Source organism: Diplotaxodon limnothrissa, linkage group LG5 (genome assembly GCF_057381915.1).
Source record: "Diplotaxodon limnothrissa isolate DT_005_m linkage group LG5, D_limnothrissa_male_GT1.1, whole genome shotgun sequence".
In the NCBI taxonomy this organism is placed as follows: Eukaryota; Metazoa; Chordata; class Actinopteri; order Cichliformes; family Cichlidae; genus Diplotaxodon; species Diplotaxodon limnothrissa.
In genome coordinates this window covers 32,321,624-32,342,287 of record NC_140600.1, presented here as the reverse complement: position 1 = coordinate 32,342,287, position 20,664 = coordinate 32,321,624, and the positions used below count along the sequence as shown (strand labels likewise).

At 39.2% G+C, this 20,664-nt stretch overlaps 1 protein-coding gene across 2 annotated transcripts; it reads right to left on the bottom strand.

The window, feature by feature from the left end:
* Window positions 1-288: 288 nt before the first annotated feature.
* Window positions 289-20,334, bottom strand: lactbl1b (lactamase, beta-like 1b). 2 transcript variants are annotated; one of them, XM_085354561.1, is made up of 7 exons: window positions 20,275-20,334; window positions 16,358-16,541; window positions 15,158-15,264; window positions 13,593-13,750; window positions 4,818-5,065; window positions 1,992-2,097; window positions 289-1,267 (listed from the first exon to the last, which is right to left on the bottom strand). In XM_085354561.1, exons 1-7 carry the CDS (start codon window positions 20,332-20,334, stop codon window positions 289-291), a joined length of 1,842 nt encoding a protein of 613 aa, XP_085210687.1. The 2 variants fall into 2 exon arrangements, with proteins under 2 accessions (XP_085210687.1, XP_085210688.1); XM_085354562.1 differs by having other exon boundaries at window positions 20,281-20,334.
* Between the last annotated feature and the right edge of the window lie 330 nt (window positions 20,335-20,664).

The window sequence follows — 20,664 nt, the reverse complement described above, 5'->3', positions numbered from 1 at the left end:
GAATTGTTTAGTTCTCAAGTGTAATGAAGGGCCAGCGTGAGAAGGATATTCATATGCATTGTTCAGAAGTGAATTTAATACATTTTCTCTGAAGGACATTATACAGCTGGATGAACATGTCATGCTTATCTGTGCTCTCTGTATATCAAAAGCAATATCATGTCTTTGACCTCTAGAATAATCGCAACATCTCACTTCAGTCTTTTGATATTTTATAATGTCTATTTACATCCCCTTACACATCCCAAGGACACAACGTTTGTCTTTAGGCCACAACACGGTTGCAATTCAGCTGGAGAAGGATGGCCTACGGGGTATTCTGACCACGTTATATGTGTTCAGCCCTGGTGCATCAAAACCTGGAGATAAACCCTGCTTATTAAACACGTAGAAGTTAAATAATTGGCCATCTTGAGCTTCCAGGGACACTGAAGCGGTGCCGACTCGCAAAACACAGGGGTACTCTTTTTCAAACACCACTTTAAACACACGATCAACCAGGTAGTTAAGTTTTATTGTCCTGTACTTCTCTGGTATGAGCTCTTCAATCTGAGGACCAAACTGCTGCATGATAAGGACTCCGTCTGGCCCTACTTTGATCTCATAGAAAGTGATGTTGCTGTAAGTGAAAAATCCAATGTAATGATCAGGGTTTGGAGGAGCAACAAGGACCTTTTTGGCCTCCCTGAAGGCTCTCTCTATGGCTGGGACAATGTGGTTGTAGGCCTTTGTGACCACATCCTGTTTCTGAGATCGGCTGCCTGCCATTAGCACCACTAGGCCAAGCTTCAGTCTGGGAACCAGAGAAAAAGTGGCAGAGTAGCCATCCAAATCCCCATCTTTACGCAACAGTTCATAGCCCATCAGCTCATTCACCTCCCATGGCGTTCCAGTACGGTTAGCAAAATAATCCTTATCGCACCTAAAGAGTGGGGTCAGCATAATCTTCAAAGAGTCTGGCTCCAGCAGCTTGCGATGATACGCACCCAGCAGCATCATGGCAAGCTTGGCCAAATCTGCAGCTGTTGAGAACATCTGACCAGAAGGCCGATACCAGCCGAGGTCATAGAGTGGGGCTGGTTTTCCATTTGAGTACACTCCAACAGCCAATTGGCTCTGCATCCCTGGGGTGAGGTCAAAGCTGGTGTCTTCCATCCCCAGCCGGTCCAGGATGTTCTCTGTGATCCATTGCTGGTAGTCAACTCCGGCCACTCGCTCTGCCATCACATGAGCGAGTAGTGAGAAGGCAAGGTTACTGTAGTGACATCTGCAAGAACAAATATAAAAAGCATTGGGAGAATGAAGAAGAATACATGATAATTCACGTTTAAATATCACCATACTTGAAATATTCCATGTAATTTAAGTGAGCGCGCTCTTTGGACAGAAAATGCAGGAAGCCTAGCACATAAAAATCCCATTCACTAGCAGAGAACGCAATATAGACTGCTCCCTTGGGGGTGCAGTACAACATCACAGAGACTTTGCAGTATGGAGCTAGCAGGTTAAAGACCGATTTACTCAAATATTAACTCTTGTTTGTTTCATCGGGACAAATATTAAAGAATAAAAATGACACGTTGCTTCCAAATCATATTTGATGGACTATTTCTTAGTTGAGCTCAGGTCCCTGCAGGTTTAATACAAACACAATGTGGTGCTGGAGATATTAAAATATCACTTGAAAACACTTGTTTACTCAAAGGTCAAATATTTTACTAATCAGTGTAATATGTAGAGACAGGTACAGTATGTGGAAAGACCTGAGCTAATTAAACTTGACATTTAATTATACATCCTCCCCAGGTAAAATCTAAGTAGCATCAAGAGGGATTATTGTAATTACAGTTTTTGTCATTACGAAGCAGAATGTAGTTCTAATGTAAGAAATAAGTAACAGAATAATATTTGTACACTGCAGGAACACTTATTTGCTTGGTTAGAATTTCCCCATGAAAACACTGATGTCACCACAATGAAAGAAATCATACTTGGTGCCTGGATCCGCGACGAGGACATCATCTTGTAGAAGATTGATTGCAGATTGAGTTTTTCCTTTCCAAAGCAAATTTGTAGCTCGGAGCCTCCTGGGCAGGCCTGGATTAAACAACAGCAAAACAGTGTTAAATTTAAAAAAATAAATAAAATGAAAAGTAAAATTTGTAAATAAAAAAACAAAAACAAAGGGTGAATTGCATTAGTATACTTTAGCCTTCTCAAACACATATCATCACTTTATATTTCACTCTAATAGTTATTTCATTTACCTTATAACAGCACTTTCTTTCTACGTGATATATTTGACCAGTTGTCTATAAAGGTTTATGATGTTCAGCCACTCTGACTTGTTGACAAATTGTGAGACATGGTTGGATATTTAAAGACCTATTATCCTTCCTTGCAATAGATGAGCGTCTCATATTTTAATTCTTTACACAGACAGAAGTGTTACTTATTGAAAACTTCTTCAGATAAACCGTTTCCTGCTTAGGCATGTTCATTGCAACTCTTATCTGAAGTCTTATCTGAATAAATGTTACAAGTCTAAACAGCACCTGAGGGTTGGATTTTTTTTTTACTGCAAGTAGTGCAAGCGCCTTTAAATGTCTGCTTTACTTATGCATATCAATGAAAGTGAAAAGATCATAGATGTTTAAGATTAAATTAGAAGAACAGTAGGAAGGGATTTTAAATGGCTTTAAATGACAAAATGGTAAATGGTCTGTATTTGTATAGCGCCTTACTAGTCCCTAAGGACCCCAAAGTGCTTTACACATCCACCCATTCACACACACATTCACACACTGGTGATAGCAAGCTACATTGTAACCACAGCCACCCTGGGGCGCACTGACAGAGGCGAGGCTGCCGGACACTGGCGCCACCGGGCCCTCTGACCACCACCAGTAGGCAACGGGTGAAGTGTCTTGCCCAAGGACACAACGATCAAGACTGTCGGAGCCGAGTCTCAAACCGGCAGCCTCCCTATTACAAGGCGAACTCCCAACTCTTGAGCTACGATCGCCTCCGCCATAAAAAGGGAGGTCAAACCAGCTACATTGTTTTTGTCCTTCATTCGTTTGTCAGAATATGTCAGAAAATTGGCAACTTTCTAAAGACACCTTCATATTACTGAGGGGTCTGAACCACTCTTCAAAATCCAGACGGACTGAATTTATTGTGCTGTGGAAAAGCACCAAATTCTTCATTGTGACACAGTAATAGTAGGTTTACTGCCACTTGGCTCATCAGTTCATGAATCATTTGCTTCAGCTCAAAATCAATCCATAAAGCATCATTAGTCTCCAGAAATATTATTGCCAAATAAATAAATGGATATTGTCGCAGGAATCAAGCATGTAGCAAGAGCTTTCCTAGAAACCTCTTTCGTCTCTTTGTTCCCTTCTATTGTTCCAGCTTGATTATAAATTCAACCTTGAAGTGGCTAATTTTCTTTGCTTTAGCTTTTGATGTTAACTGCAAGCTAATGGCTCTTGGGATTCTTTCTTCCTCTGAAAGGAAATTATCTCAAGAGGTTTTCCATCAAAAACTTGTTTCTTGAGGCACATACTCTCAAAGTTGGTCTCATTCTGTTTTTCTGATATTTTTGATAGGCTGTTGAACAGTGCATTTAGAATGGTTCCCGAGAAGCTTCACTTTCACTGTGCAATTTTGTCTGCCACCAAATCTCCTGGGATAATAAAAGGTCAACTGCACGAACAACACTGGAATAACTGGAAACTGGAAGAGGCGGAAGAGAGATAGAAAAAGAATAGCAGACCTTTGATAAACATTCTCTCAAAGGAGAGGGCGAGACAATATTTCTGCAAGTTGGACCACTGGCAAAATCAGCCTCCTTATTAGGCCGGTATGGAAAACTATACAGTCATGTATATGCTAATCAGGCATAACATTATGACCACTAACAGGCGAAGTGAATAACACTAATTATCTCTTCATCACCTGTTAGTGGGTGGAAGATATTAGGGAGTAAGTGAATATTTTGTCCTAAGAGTTGATGTGTTAGAAGCGGCAAAAATATGTAACTGAAAGGATTGCGAGTGAAATTGTGATGGCTGGTTCCGGGCACCTATAAAACTATCAAAATTGATCCAAGGAAGGAACAGTGGTGAACCAGCGACAGGTTCATGAGGGGCCAAGGTCCATTAACACACATCGGGAACAAAAACTGTCACCTGTTGCCTGATCCAACAGACGAGCTACTTTAGCTTAAATTGCTGAAAAGTTCATGCTAGTTCTAATAGAAAGGTGTGGTATCTAGCTGTGGCTGCTTTGACTAGGATAACGTGCCCCTGCCATGAAGCAAAAATGGTTTAGGAAAGGTTTGAGAAGAACAACAATGAGTTTGAGGTGTTGACTTGGTCTCCAAATTCCCCAGGTGTCAGTCCAATGGAGCATCTGTACGATGTGCTGGACAAACAAGTCCAGCCCACGGAGGCCCCACTCAGAGCTTGCAGCACCCTCAATGATCTGTTGCTAACATTTTCGTGCCAAATACCACATCACATTTTCAGGGGTCTAGAAGAGTCCATGCCGTGGCAGGTCAGGGCTGTTTTGGTGTCACAATAGTAGCTGGTTGAAATTATTTAAAGTTCAATCAGATATTTAACACATGAATTATAGATACAGATAAATTTGTGATTTATAAACTTCTGTTTATTGGCTGACAAAAAGCTTTTTCATGCAAACCCAAAAGTCAACTGCCGCTTTGCTGAAGCATTTTGTTTTCTTTTAACAAGAAAAGGCTAAAATTCAGTGTTATTTTAAGGTCATAGGGATATAGTATAAATATGTACCCGAGAGCTGGCTAGCCATCCTCCGTAGAGTGACTGAAGATGAGCGGATCTGAACTTCTCCACTGTCGAGAAATATCAGGCCATCTGTCACATATTTCAACTCGGAGTCTCGCATCTTCCCCAGAGGGTTTTTGATGGTGAAGTTCTCCACATATTTCTCCAGAGGGTCATCAAGAGAGCCAATCTTCCCGTCCTCCCACAGCTTGTACAGCATCAGCGTTGGAAAAAGTTTTGATAAACTTGCAATTCTAAAAGAGAGATAACAAAGCAATATGATAGCTAAGGTTGAAAAGGTTTTTTTAATCACACACTGAGGCATATTGTTTGTATTCCTCCTTGGTTTCCTTTTCCCTTCCCTGGCTTATATTCAGGTTTTCTTGTTTTTTTTTTAAGATAGCGACACTAAACATTCCCCCAGGATGAACATGCAATAACTGCTATATTCTGCATTTGCTGCAGTATCACCCATCCATCCATTTTCTTCTGCTTATCCAATTCAGGGCTGTGGGGGAGCTGGTGCCAATCCCAGTTATCAAATTCAGTTTATTACTGAGTGAAATTTATATGGATTGTTACTATTAAAGCAGCTATTCAGGTGTGGATTTAGCTTATTATTCTTTGTTCTTTTTTGCTGAAACTGCCTGTGTAGAAGGCTTTTCTAAGCTTTGAGGCGAATAACTAAAGCAAATACTAACGAGAGTGCAGGATGCATTTTATTGACAGGGTAGGGTAAACAGGGTAACCTAGAGGGTTATCTAGGCAACCGGAGACTGGAATTTTTGCAAGCAGCCAACCATCAACCACAAAGTGATGTGCCATGAGCAAATCACTCCTTGTGTGGATAAGGAGTGACTAAACTTTTTTTTCCAAAATGTTGAGCTATCCTTTCAAAAACCGACTGATCAGTCCAAGCTGTGTGCACAGAAGTTTGAATTTTGAATTCATTTACACTGATATGTGGGTTTGGGATTTTATTTAATAAATTCCTGAAATGAATTTGCAATTTAAAGTATATTCTGACTGAGATGTTTTAATGACTTTGGTCATACTGATAATAATATAATAAAATAGTTGGTTTAAATAGTTAATAGTTTAAGAAAATCTAACTGTTAATTAAACAAACTATACTTCAAAGTACACTAATACAAATTTATCCAGTCAGTGAAGTGGTGTTAAAGCCAAAACAGCCTGTTGAAAAAATTTAAATTCTCCATATTTGGGGCTTATTTCCTTGAACCTCATACCTAAAAACAAAACAACAAACCAAAAAAAATAAAAAATAAAGTGCCAAAATACATAAAGTGCAAAACATAATTGGAGAAAACAGGGGCTCAAAGAAAAAGGAAATCTGTCCCTTCAGGCAGATGCTGCCAAAGGTACAAAATCTTCTTCAGCACCGTGATCATAGCCAAATAATGGTGATGGACACAGTGTGCAAGAGCAGCAGAGGGAGAAAGCAAGATGACAGCGAGTTATGAAGGAGAGAAAAGTGATAAAGCACCCATTTATCTACTGGAAATCTACACTATTTATTATAGATTTTTTATTATTAATGTATAAGGAAGATTTAATGTTGTAATTGAGGTTGACCTCTTATGTAGAGTCCTTGGAACCTTTTTGAAATTCTTGGCATTCTTTTTAAGGATTCATTCAAGGAATTTGCAGCATTCTTTCAGACTTACCCTTTGTTATCTCTCTGGAGTACACAGAGAGATAACAAAGGGTAAGGTAAGGTAATTATTTTAGGAGTAGAGTATAACATTTTCTAATGCTGTATTCTGAAATTATTTATTATGTGTCCTCTGTTGTAATCTCCTTTGATTCATGAAGTAGTCCAGTAATTCCACTGGTAGTAGGATATTCAGTGCAGTATTATGTTGGTGAGACAACAACATTTTCAGTGGCATTATTTTAGTTATTTTTTCTCATATCCATCCCCAACTATCACTGTTTGTTTAGACCAAACTCGTCCTCAAATCTGAACAACTGAAAAAAGGTCAATTTTTTTAACCATCTTTTATTTTTCTTTCCAGTTTTTCTTCTTTGATTTTAGTTTGCCCTTGTGCTTTATCACGTATCTTTTTTTCTTGGGTTTCTTCAGTAAACCAGTGCATCTGTCACGGGCTGGGTCTGTGACCCAGCATTTTGAGTTCAGTTTTTATTTTTGACGTATGTTATTGAAGATATGTTAAATTCTGGTTGTTGCTATAATTAATTAGGATCTGATTTTCCTTGTACTTTGCTATTCATTGTTTATGTTAAGTTAATTTAGATATTACCTCCTAAATTGCTCTGTTTTAGTTCTTTGCTTTTTAGAGCCATTTGTGTGTTCGCCCCCTGTGGTTAGGCCTTTCTTGTTGGTTCATATCTTAAGCTGTCATATTTCATGTCTGTGTGGTTCATATTGTCAACCATGTTTCTTGTCTGCGTCCCGTCCCGTCATGTTTCCTGTTTATTTTTAAAGTCTCGTTTCCATGTTCTATGTGCTTAGTTTACACTTTCCCTATCGTGTCATTATGATTTATTGTGCCGGCTGTTTCCTCATGTGTTTCCACTTCCCATGATCACCCCTTGTGTGTACTTAGTCTGTGTGTTTCCCTTCAGTCTTTGTCGGATCGTGCTATTTTTCCCATGTCAAGTCACAGTTCAAAGATCATAGTTAATGTCATAGTTCACAGTCATAGTAGTCACCGTCATCATAGCTTCCTTGTTAGTTCATAGCCTTAGTCTTAGCACCATAGTTGATTCATAGTTTTCTTTGTGAAGTCAGAGTTTCTCAGTCTTTTTGGGCTCTAGTTTGTTTTCACTTTCTTTTATGTTCCACGTATATTAGCCTGAAATAAAGGCTCGCCTTTTGTTGGAACAGTCTGTCTCCTTGCCTGTGTCTGCTCCTGGGTCCTCCTCACACACTCCACGGCGGTGCAATCTATATACGTCTTTTTCTCAGTAACTTTTGCATTGCTATATATGATCACACTCCTACCTCCATTCTACACTGTCCGTGCTACGCATTCACTGAGGTAGTTCACAGTGTGAGCCCCATTTTTTCTTGGTGTCACCCATAAAAACAAACAAACAACCAAATATTTTTTTTATTAAAAAATAATTTTTATTTAATTTAATTTAATATGATTAACTTATCAAACTTCTTTAGAAAACGCATGAAGTTGTGTGCAAAAGACCAACTGAGATTTATTACATGCAGGTCGGAGTTACGCATTTTTCTTCACACTATCTAAGCTGTCACAGAAACTCTGATTTCCACTGGTGACTGCCGTGCCAAATCTAAAGCACTGCCTGTCGAGCTACAGATTGCACTGTCTGTGGTGTCATTTTAGGAAGACGGCGTCTTCAGCTTTGATTAGTCGCACTGTGGCTTATTTTGTACCACCTGATTACCGTTGCATCTGTGTTTTCACTCATTTCTACTTGATCACTGATCTTTTTGTACACTCTCAACTTTAAGACATCTTGCAATTAGAGTTTTTTCACATCTTTTGGTATTTCGTTTCAATGTGGGTTAATTTTTTGAAACTGTGGATAGAAGAAGTCCATCAGCACAAAACTGAAGAGCAATTTGGCTCAGTGGAAAGCATGGGTGTACACTGATTTTAAATACATTTCTGGTAATTCATTAGAAAATAAACTGTACTTGTGTATTCGACTAGCTCTTAGTATTTTTCTAACTGAGTGATAACTAAAAATTGGGCTTTGTTATGTAAATAAAGAGAAAACTTCTTAAGTGTGAGACAATAACCTTTTATCATGTAATGATTTTTCTAGCATTGGGTTTTTAAGAGAAAGACTGCTTTACAAACTTGAACACTGGGGTTTCAGATTACAGCATGTATTGGGCAAAGAGGGTCTGATGAAAGACCTTTGACATTTCTATAGTTAAAATGAAGGACGCCAGCTTAGCAACTTAAAGTCCGATTTGGAGGCTTTCATTGATTGACTCATCTGTCTTTCTCAAATCCTCCAGCTTTATACCTCTTTAAAGCAATAAGTGAGGTAACATTTCTAAGGTCTTTTTCATGGTTCGACTATTTCTTTTTGAGGTAAGTGTTAGAGTCCAATTTTAGATACACTGGCATTCTGGAAAATGGTCAATTACTTTAGTTAAACCTGACAAATTGTGACCACCTTTGGATGAAATCCCAAGAGAATAAATTGTGATAGCTTTGGAAGTAAACAATTCTGATCATTTAAACATTAAATTATTGGTCCCAATTGTTTAGGAAGTCCTTATGTTTATCCTTAGCTGTTAATGCCAATTTTGAAGGTTCTCCCCTTGTGGGTTCTCTCAGGGTACTCCAGCTTCATAGTCCAAAGATTATTGCTTATCAAATTAATTGGTTACTCTGTGAGTTAGCGCTGTGATAAACTGACAGCCTGTCCAGGATTCACCCTGTGTCTCCACCTATGACAGTTGGGGATATGCCCCATCTTTCCCTCATAAGTGGTTAAGAAAATGGGTGGATTGAAGTTAGCTAATCATCTCATCTGATTAGCTGCTTTTACTACTAAGTACAGCTGAATTAAACATTCTAAAAGTGCTGTAAAACTTTAACTTCTCACCCTCAGCACTGGCATAGATATTAAACAGGTCTGATGAAAAACGTTCAAGTAAAATAAATAATAATAATAATAATAATACATTTTATTTAAATAGCGCCTTTCAAAGCACCCAAGGACACTGTACAACAGATAAAAACTGGAAATATACACAATGATAAAAATAGAAGATAAAAGTTAAAACATACAGAAATTTAAGAATAGGCAATTTTAAACAGATGAGTTTTGAGGGTGGACTTAAAAAGAGAGAATGAACTAATATTTCTGAGGTCCGGGGGTAGGGAATTCCAAAGTCGAGGGGCAGAGCAGCTAAAGGCCCTCCCTCCCATTGTGATCAGACGAGCAGAGGGAACAGAGAGAGAAAGAGAAGATGAAGATCTGAGGCAGCGGGATGGGAGCTTCATCTGTAATAAGTCAGAGAGGTACGGTGGAGAGAGAGAATGAATAGCCTTGAATGTATACAGAATTATTTTAAAATGGATGCGAAATTTGACCGGGAGCCAGTGAAGTTGCTTCAGGATTGGGGAGATGTGGTGGGTAGAAGAAGTCCTAGTAATAATACGGGCAGCAGAGTTCTGGACACGTTGGAGCTTGTTGATAGATTTTTGTGTAAGGCCAAATAATAATGAGTTGCAGTAGTCAATTCTAGAGATAACAAGATTATGGATGAGAATGGCGGTGGCGTGAGGTGTGAGGAAGGGGCGGAGGCGATTAATGTTACGGAGTTGGAAATATGCTGCACGTGTAATATTATTGATATGTGAGTTAAAAGATAATGTGCTATCGAGAATGACACCCAAGCTTTTCACAGAGGGAGAGATAGGGACCAGCGAGTTATTGATGGTGAGAGAGAAATTGTTAATTCTGGATAGCAGTCGTTTAGTGCCAACCAGAAGAAGTTCCGATTTATTGCTGTTGAGTTTAAGAAAGTTGGAGGAGAACCAAGAATTAAGTTCAGCTAGACAGAGGATGAGGGAGGGTGGAGGAAGAGTAGAGTCAGGTTTGGTAGAGAGATAGAGCTGGGTGTCATCGGCGTAGCAGTGGAACTGAATATTATATTTACGAAAAATATGTCCGAGTGGAAGAAGGTAGATGATGAAAAGAAGGGGCCCGAGGACAGATCCCTGGGGCACCCCAGTGGATAAAGGAGAAAGCTGAGAAGTGAAGGATTTTAATTGAATGAACTGAGTGCGGTCAGATAGGTATGATTTAAACCAGGCTAGTGGAGTGTGAGAGAGACCAATAGAAGCTAATCTGCTAAGGAGAATGGGATGAGAGATGGTGTCAAAAGCTGCACTCAGATCAAGAAGGATAAGGATGGAGAGGAGACCAGAATCAGCTGCTATAAGAAGGTCGTTTGTTATTTTTATAAGAGCAGTTTCAGTGCTATGTAGAGGACGAAAGCCAGACTGGAACTGTTCGTAAAGGTTATTATCAGTTAGGTGAAGATGGACTTGTGAAGCAACTATTTTTTCAAGGATTTTTGAGAGAAATGGTAGATTGGAGATAGGACGAAAATTATTAAAGTTGTTGGGATCTAGACCAGTTTTTTTCAGAATTGGGGTAATAGCAGCAACTTTGAAGGAAGCAGGAACAGTTCCAGTGGTGAGTGAAGAGTGAATAATAGCAGATATGAGGGGAAGGAGAGGGAGTAAGCAGGCTTTGACGAGGACAGTGGGGATAGGATCGAGCTGGCAGGTAGAAGGCTTTGATTTATGGATGAGATCAGCAATATCAGCTAAGGATGGAAGTTGAAAAACAGAGAGGAAGTGAGAAGGGGGAAAAGTTAGGACAGAGAAGCTACATTGAGCATTAGGGTCCAGGTCTAAGTGTATTTTATGAATTTTATCAATAAAGAATAGCATTAGAGCATCACAGAAGTTAGATGAATAGAGATGAGCAGGGAGAGAATCAGGTGGCCTGTTAAAAGAGTTGAATAGTGAGAAAAGGGTCTTGGTAGAGTTCTCACTTGAGCAGACAATAGCAGAGTAATAAGCAGATGTGGTTTGACTAATACATTCCTGGTAAAACAGAACGTGGTTATTAAACATATCCTTATGAATAGTAAGGCCAGTTTTCTTATAGAGACGTTCAAGCTGTCGGCCTTTAGCTTTCAGTAGCCGGAGTTCAGGGGTGTACCAGGGTGCAGAGCGAGAAAAAAGTACAGTTCTGGTTTTTTGTGGAGCCAGGGAATTTAGAATACTACTAAGGCTATGATTATAAAAAAGTACCAGGTCCTCTTGAATAGCTAAGTTGTTAGAAGACAAGCAGCTAGAAAAAGCAGAGGAAAGGATATCAAGATTTATATTCTTGATATTCCGGAAAGAGATAATACGGGGATTGTTAATTACAGAGAGGGTCATGTGAACATTAAAGGAGAGAAGTAGATGGTCCGAAATTAGCAGTTCGTCAGCTGTACAGATGGAGGGGGTAAGTCCAGAACAGCAGACTAGGTCCAAAGTGTGGCCCTTAATGTGGGTAGGGAAGTTTATGTACTGTTTAAGGCTGAAGCTATCAAGGCAGGATAGAAGGTCCTTGGTAAGAGGATGGTCGCAGTTATCCACGTGAACGTTAAAGTCACCCAGCAATATTATATTAGGGGAGACAGTAGCTAGATTGGTCAGCAGATCGGCAAAGTCACTGATAAAAACAGAATTAAATTAAATAAATAAATAAGTACAATTAATGCCCCAGAACACAAAGTAATGGTCTAGAAACAGAAATGAATGAATTGCATGTGTAGTGCATGATCCCTTGAGTATTTCACAAACTGCTTGTGTTTGCATGGATAACAAGAGGAGATGTTTCCACTGAAATAGAAAATTATTTGATTAAAAACACAAAAGAAACAAAGAAAATCATGAAAATCTGATCTGCTGCATTTTTTGACTTTGAACATTGTTAGAAGTTATAAATTTTGATCTCATTTCACTTAACCTCTTGAGCTAGTGTGGACTGTCATGACACTGATACTATCCAGATGTGTGCTGGCTGAATTGTTTGGTAACATGATCTAGCCCTCCACCTGTTACCCAGGTAGCAGCAGTGGGTGCATCAAGGGTCAGCACCATAGAAGGCATCCACAACAGGTAAACTAAATCAGACATTTACAGGCAGCAGCCAGTTCCAATAAATAGGCATTCGGCAATCAGCAGCTGGAACTAACAGGCTGCAAGAAACCAATCGAGCAAACTCCTAAAAAGCTTAACGAGCACAAAAGAACGATGTGGTTGTGTGTGTGTGTGGGGGGGGGGGGGGGGGGGATCTTGGAGCCACTGACAACTAGGAACTAGTGTTTTGAAGTGATGTAGTCAGGTTAAGAGAACTGGAGGGAAAGCCCGAGGACATCTGGCAAACAGCTGCAAGGCAGGTCTGCGGAAACATGAGCAGCGGGCCTGTTGCCAGCAGAGCTGCAGACTGTGACATTAATAGTGGAAGCAGTTGCACTTAACATTTTAGTAACAAAAGATGGCATCAGCTGTTTGGCAATAGATCAGACAGAGGTCATGCCTTCTGAATTATAAATGTGAGACTTTCAATGAGCTTGAAGGAAGTTCACATTTGAAAACACATACATTTGTTATCTCTGATTCCAAGACTCTTGGACTCATTGTATGTAAGTATGACTAGTTTAGAGCTAAATAAACAAACTATAATGATATTAGATTTAAAGATGCTTTCACATTTGACCTTCAGACACTTTTTGATGATTCATGTGGGACTGGAAATACTGCTTATATATTGTGTGCGGCAGGCAAACACGTGATGCACACACTCGACTGCTATATCGGTTGCTGTATTCACACATTTGACATGGACTCTGTATAGGGGAGCTGGTTAGGGTAAAGAGTGGCAAATGCCTGATCTGACATTTGCACCTCTGTCGGGTAACTCCCAGAAAAGGTCGGGGCTGCAGTGCCTGTGTGAAAACAGCTTAATTTAGTTTTGGTTTTAAGAGGATTTCTATAAAGGACCTGCTCCAGCTGCTGCTCCAAGAATATATAATTGAACAGGTAATGTACACCTCATTATCATTATGTCATTATTTTTTGTGGACCAGGGAAGACTATTCTTTTCACCAGCTGTTATGAATATTTCCTTATATTTTCAATATTTTCTTCTTTAATCAAGCAGTTTAATGAAGTTTGGACTTTTATAGACAGGATCATAAGACCTATGAATGAGCTTTAAGGCACTCACCTGTAGATTGTGTACTCATTTGTTGGTCCTGAGTGAGGGTCGCTGGCATTCCGCTTTCCAAAGTTGCCTGTCCACAAAACAGTGTCATTTAGGATTACGATGGCCGACAAGGCAGGAAGGCTGATAGGGTTGATGGTCTGCCGAAGCAAAACGTCCACCTGGGTGAGACACAGCAAGAAGTGAGTAGTTAGTTCCAAAATATTTCCAGTTAATGAACTTCTTATTCTTTGCTTCATGTTAGAACTTTATTTTAAAGATACGAAGGTGGCATCTATCTATCTATTAGGGGTGCAACAATACTCGTATCGATATTGAACCGTTCGATACAGTGCTTTCGGTTCGGTAGGCATTTGTATCGAACAATACATTTTTTAAAATTTATTTTATCAACTTTTCTTCTGACGATGTTGTCTGTGTTGAGAGCTCAGTGGATCTGCCTTCGACTACTCCGCCTAGGCTGCACTGTCGAGCGCAGATCCACTGAGCGCAGCACAAGCTAGCAAGACAGAAGCTAAGCTCGTTGCAACATGGCAACTGCCTCAACGCTACCCGAAATTGAACCTCCCCCACCCTCATTCAGATCTGGCGTTTGGAACTATCTTGGTTTTCATGTGAAGCATGACCCTGATGGTAAGCGCGTCATGGACAAAAGTAAAACAGTATGTCAGATGTGCCACGCAGTGCGTTAGCGCAGTTAGCTTTTTAACGTGTTGACACCGTCCAGGCCCACACACTGGGGTAACTCGTTAACGGAGATTTGCCGCGTTATGGCGTTAACGTCATTTTAACGAGATCAATACTGACAGCACTAGTGAGAACACAACGAATATGAAAGCACATTTATGCCGACATCATCCTAGTGCAAAGACAAGTGGAAGCAGACAAAAACAAGCACGCATGCTACAAACTTTACCCGAGTCATTTAGACAGCCGTTAGCACATGATTCTCCTTATGGGGACCTGATATGATATGCTGCTGAGAGTATACCCCAGAAGAAGCGTATGGTATAGCTATCTTACTACAATAATTAGGAGAAATGACTGAATTTGATTACTACACTACATTAGTATGTACAGGTGAGAGGGTGGCAATGTTAGCACAAGAACATTTTCAATGTAATCAGATCAAATGTTCACATGTCTTTTATCCATTTTCTGTTTGGCTTTGGTGGCTGCTGAGATTACAGTAAAAGAAGCTTTTCTCAAATGATAGAAAATACAAACTAAAGTGTAAATGGCAATCATCTGCTCCACCTTAGATTTACCAGACTTTATGCTCATTTCAGTTTATTTCTGTGGTTACTGCAGTTATGTTCATCCACTACATTGCATTCCCAAATTCTCTAGTGGGTGCTACAGTGCAACCTCCTGGCTACAGTAACACAACCTTTTGCTCAGACAGACTCTCAGATTTTTCATCCACTATGTCTTTAATCTCCCTCTGTCAACTGAACCGACATTTGGTGTTAAGGATTACCGGCCAGCCTGTAAATTTACTCCGACTTAAATGGACATGCTGGAAAAGCGCCTGCAGATTTAAGTCTGTGGTCTGTGCATGACATCACCTTTTCCAATGCTTCTTTTAGACTGGGGATAGGATGCTCCAGAGGTAGAGGCTCTGGGAAACGGGGACACATCATCTCTGATTTGGCACTGCGACCCATTCCTTCATCTGGGTGGTATAGACAGTACAAGGGGAAAAGAGAAATAAAGAGCAGAGGGAGAGGGTAGACTACTGGAATCACCACTTGATACTGTCAGACAGGGCAAGTATAATGTAGTCTAAGTGAGCTGGTGGTTCAATAATTCTCTGCTTTTTTTAATGAACCTTATAGGATCCAATTTCACAAAACGTGCGATACATAACTCTTTCATCAAAAAGCATGTGACCGCGTCATGCATTAATGTAATATTTTAATGGATTTATTATTTCCCTTTTAATTCTAAAGAGCTGATTTCTTTCAAAAGACCTTTCCCATTACTATCCTCTTTATTGATGTAGAATCACATTACATATCTTGTGCTGGGTTTGCTTTACTGCATTAAAGTTCTTAGCTTACCTTACCTGAAGCCGCTTTCTGAGATTTTGAACTTGCAATGATGCTACAAATGCTCCCACTAAGAAAGCTACTGGTACATCTCATAATTACAAGATAAAGATCATACAATTATGAGATTGTTTTATCTCATAATTAAGAGATCTGTATATCTTGAGTGTCTCATTTTTGCATTCACATCAGATAAGAAAGAGGCATTTAGTGGATGTACATAAGGAGCTGACTGTAACTGGATAGCACACTGAGGACCTGCTTGTCAAATGATTAATTTGGCTGTAACCAAGTGCATATTAATCATTTGTCCAGAAAGAAAGCACAGTGAAGATTTAAAAAAAAGCTTCTCCAGTTGCTTTTTAGACAGTTTTAAGGCAAACTGTCTAAGGCAAGACTTGAGTGACTCAAATCACATCAAACACATTTCAGAAGTATAATACTTTTGTGCAATTTGTGTGAAAAATCATATCATGATTTATTTCAACTCTAAAGAGAGTGCTTGAAATCTCAAATAATCCACAGCTCACAGTCTGGAGGCTAATTGCAATATTTAGCCTGACCTAAATAACTATAAAAAAAAAAAAAGCCTGTATAAAATCCCTAAATTGTGACTTTTTTTATTTGCATCTGTGTTATAATTAATATAATGTTAATCAATATAAATGTGCTTTGTTTGAGGTTTTTATTCACCGGACACCAATCACGTGCTCTCACCTGGCTGGACTTTTGGCATCTGATATTGCCAGAAGAAGCATCCTGTCATCACCAGTGACAATATGAGGAAGAACACCAAACCCAGCTGGGTCCATTTCACCTTCATCCTGCTGGTTTTAGTTTGTCCTTCGAATTTAACAGCAGCAGCAGCAGCAGCAGCAGGAGGAGCAACAGCAGGGGTTGGCTTATGCACAGACAGACAAGGCACACATGAACACAGTAAGTTGGCACTGAATGTGTCAGTTTGTTATCTTACACCATCAAATTTACACAGCTTCTCATGTTTTTGGAGTCTCACACATAGAGACAAGATATTGTCTTTAACACTGACTTCAGTTGTACAACAAGTGAGAAATCCTTTGGTTAATATGTAAGTGTTTCCTGTTGCAGTTCACAGTACTCACCACCTGATGCTTCACAGGTCAGAGCAGGATTACCAGTGACACAGAAATCTTCTTAGCACACAATCAACATCCTAAACATCTACTCAGATTGATTCTGCTATGTAAGCAATCCCTACACCCCTAAGGCAGTAAATGGTATCCAGCAGAGGTTTTCCTGAGCAGGAGAAAGGCACAGACACGGACTCCCATCTCTGACTTCTCACTCACTGCGCTGTAATTCTGGGCCATCGGTGTTCCGTCCGTCACAATTCAATTTCCTCTCCTGCAGCCACAGGCTGTCGACATCATAATCCCCAGATTTACTCAACCAAAGCAGCCAGGGAAATCTTAATCCCTAATCCCAGTGAAGCAATGCACTTCAGTCTAGCTTCGTCTTGTGGAGCCCACCACCGAGTCACAAGAGCTTACAATGATGGCACCCAGTCAGCAAGAACAAGTAGAGATTGGGTGTTAGGGTATGACTTTTAGCCACAGCATAAGTTGAAAAGTACACTCACTTGGCACAGGAAATTTGGGTCAGCTAGGTTAAGGAATGAAAGAAAATTTGGGGCACTGAGGGGAAAGTACAGTAGATGACCAAGGATATTACGCACTGGAATAATAATAATAATAATAACAACAATAATAATAATAATAATAACAACGTATATAACATTTTAAAACACACAGTTTTAAAGTGCTTCAAAGTTTGGATAAAAAACAACAACAACATTCCACATTAAAAAGTAGTGTACATATTTATACATGTGAACACAGTCTTTCATGCATACACCGTCCTTTACACATATATTAGGAGAACAAAAGGCTACAGACAACGGGCAGCAGCCTTTAAAACAAACCACAGATTCATTTGATCTGATAAACTGAGGACGTCTGTTTCAAAGTTTAGGTGCTAGAAATTCAAAAGTCTCTTTTAAAATATGAGCGTGAAACACTGAAGCAAAGACAAGGACACAACTGAACCAATTTAAGCGAGTCTGGAGAAAAGGAGTCTCTTTTCCAATAGTTTTATTTTTTATTTTGTTTTGCGGCTTTTTGAGATTTAGGTCTTTTTCTTTTTTACAGTACTATTCGATAGTTTATGCACTTTTTAATTAGTTGAAGATTGGAAACTTTGGGTTTTAGGGCCATTGTGTGGTCAGCTTAGGCTACGTTCACACTGCAGGTCTTAATGCTCAATTCCGATTTTTTGATCAAATCTGATTTTTTTGTCTGCTCGGACTTCACGTTTCCCAATTTTTGCCTCAAGTTATTTTGTTATTTACATAATAATGTAGATAACCTAATAATTATCCTTATTGCTGTTTTAGAGAGGAGCGGTGCTTCAAAGGATAGTTGCAGATTTCTGTCAGAATCTGCAGATTATGCAGTACAAATAAAATGTTAACGTTTCTCCAACGTTGTCTTCCCAGCAGTTTCACCGGCTGGCCAGGAAGCGTTCGCGATGTCTTCTCGGGCGCTTCTCCGGCGCTGATAATTGGCGTCTGTCTTGTGTCACTGACGTAAAAGACTGATTTAATGCGACTTGACCGTTCACACAGCAGTCGCTTTCTGAAACATCGGATATGTATCGAATTCAGTACCACATACGAAAGTGACCCAGATCGGATTTGAAAATATCGGATTTGTGCCGTTCACACTGTCATACCATGATCGGATATGGGTCGCATAGGGTCAAAAAAATCGGATTTGATGCGCTTTCGCCTGCAGTGTGAATGTAGCCTTAGACTCCTACCTTTTTAAGGCCAGGCCCCCAGGCTCTTATAGTTTCAGTGATTTTTGTTTTGTTAATATAAGTTTATACAGTGAATGTGGCCTCCTCTTTATGTGGTCTTAAACAACAGCTGTCTCTAACTTCTGTATCTATTTAAAACAATGCTGAGATTCCCAAAAAATTCCACATGTCTATTTCATTCAAGATCCAGTATATTAAGGTACCCTTTAAACATGTTTTAAGCTCTATAAATAATTTAGCACTTTTGTGATTATCTATCTCCGCATTCTACCTAATTAAATAATTTAAAAAGTTAATATCAAAATATTATTTGTTTCAAATGTTTCCCTACTGATTACAATGTGTGTCCTATTTCACTGAACTGTTTTCCTACTTATTGCACTGGTCCATCATTGGATGCGAACAAGTTGTAATGTCACAAACTCCTGCTGGTACATGCCCTTGTTCAGGGTGAACTCGCATTTAATATTATGGTAAAGCTGAGCTTTAATTGAAGAAAGCACATTTTGCGTGCAGCAGGAAATCATTATAAACATTTTGAAATATTAATTTAATTCTGTGCATCCTGCTCCAGGAAGCGTAACACTATCCAGTTCCATTAGACAGGGCATGAAAGGAACAGCAAAGAAAAAGCACAATTTACCCTAATGTGAAACTCACTGAACTCATTGAAGAAGTGTAGAAAAGGAAATGCTTTTAATTCAGAGGTCTCACTTTTGAATTCTCACAAAGCACAAAGACTTCTGAGTTGGAAAAGTAACAGAGGCCTTTGATTCAAAGTAAAGTCTCTGGCAGAGTTAAAAAAGGAGGCACTGTCTGACTAGAAAACGCTTCAGCAAGGTCCAACAACAACAACAGCAGAGAGCCATTTATTCACAAAGCCATTACACAAGTGCATCTATTTTTAGTATAAATAATTAAATGAATACTAACTCTGAGGCCTCATCAAATTTAGTAAGCCTTCAGTTACTTAGAATCCAGTTTGTAAATGGTCCGTTTTTCATACTAATAGTTGTTTCTAAACAGAGTAAATTATGGTGATAAGAAATTCAAGCTCTGTGAAATTAGCAGTTACTTTTTTGTTAAATTTGTTCTCTTCTTCTTTTTGATTTCATCATATCTGGCTTCACTGTTTGCATTTTAAAAAAATGACCCAAAGTGATGATGGTGCCAAAAGATTTTTTTTTTCTTTATTTATGCCCGTTAATTAAAACATCTCCCACGGCATTTGGAGAGATTTGCTGTGTATAGGGAAAAGTGCAAGAAAAGTGTGAAGATTTATCTGTAAAATGTTCTTAATTTACTTAAAAAGTTACAGTACAAAGATCACACTGGAAATTTGATCTAGCTACGTCGGTTCTTGTGAGAAGTTTACATAAAGATATAATGTTTTTTCTTTTTTTGAAGAGAAAATAACTGTGTTTCTATCCATCACTCAGAGCAACTCTTTAGTCCTGTTATTAATGGCTAAAATGGATTTTCCTAAGCACAGTAATGTATTTTGATGATTATAGGTATGATGGAGGGATGTGAAAAAAATTGAAGTGTGAAAGGAAGCTGTGTCTGATCTGGTTGCATAACCTGTCATAGCCAGTGAGTACAGCAGCTGGCCCATTTTACCAGGAAACACATATTTTTCTAACCACCAGAGCATTAACACTCACAGTAGGGTAATGGGTTTTTACAGAACACACAGATATTATATGTGTTTGCCAGTTAGGTTCTGGATGTGTTTGTGTGTGAAGGTTGTGTGTTGTGTTCAAGGTGGCTGCTTTTACCTGTGCTTGAACCCCATCCACAGAGGTTTCTATGAGAACTTTACTCCCTGACTTGCCCATGGTTTTACTGCACCAGCTGTTATATGAAGAAAAATAAACAGAAAAAATCAATTAGTGCTTCTGCGCAGAGCCTGCGTTCTTTGCTGTATTACTGTAAAGTGAAATATTTTTGTAGTTTTCAGTATAGATGAGGAAGGGGAAGTGACGCAACATTAAGGGTATCAATAGCCTTTGTGCTATGGATGAGCCACAGATTTAAAAAAGCAAAACAAAACAACAACTTCACCAATAACAGCTGTAAAATGTAAGTGTGGAGCAAAGCTTGAGTGCAAGACAGTAAATTTATTACAATAGCTCAGAGCTGGAGAAGGAAACTAAGACCTGCAACAT

Bases quoted from the DNA above. Each gene is read 5' to 3' on its own strand.
- lactbl1b (XM_085354561.1), bottom strand. From the start codon at position 20,334: ATGGGCAAGTCAGGGAGTAAAGTTCTCATAGAAACCTCTGTGGATGGG. The intron at 13,751-15,157 runs GTGATGTCATGC...TGTCTCACCCAG, and splicing joins TAAAAGAAGCATTGGAAAAG to GTGGACGTTTTGCTTCGGCA. The intron at 5,066-13,592 runs GTGAGTGCCTTA...TCTCTCTTTTAG, and splicing joins AATGAGTACACAATCTACAG to AATTGCAAGTTTATCAAAAC.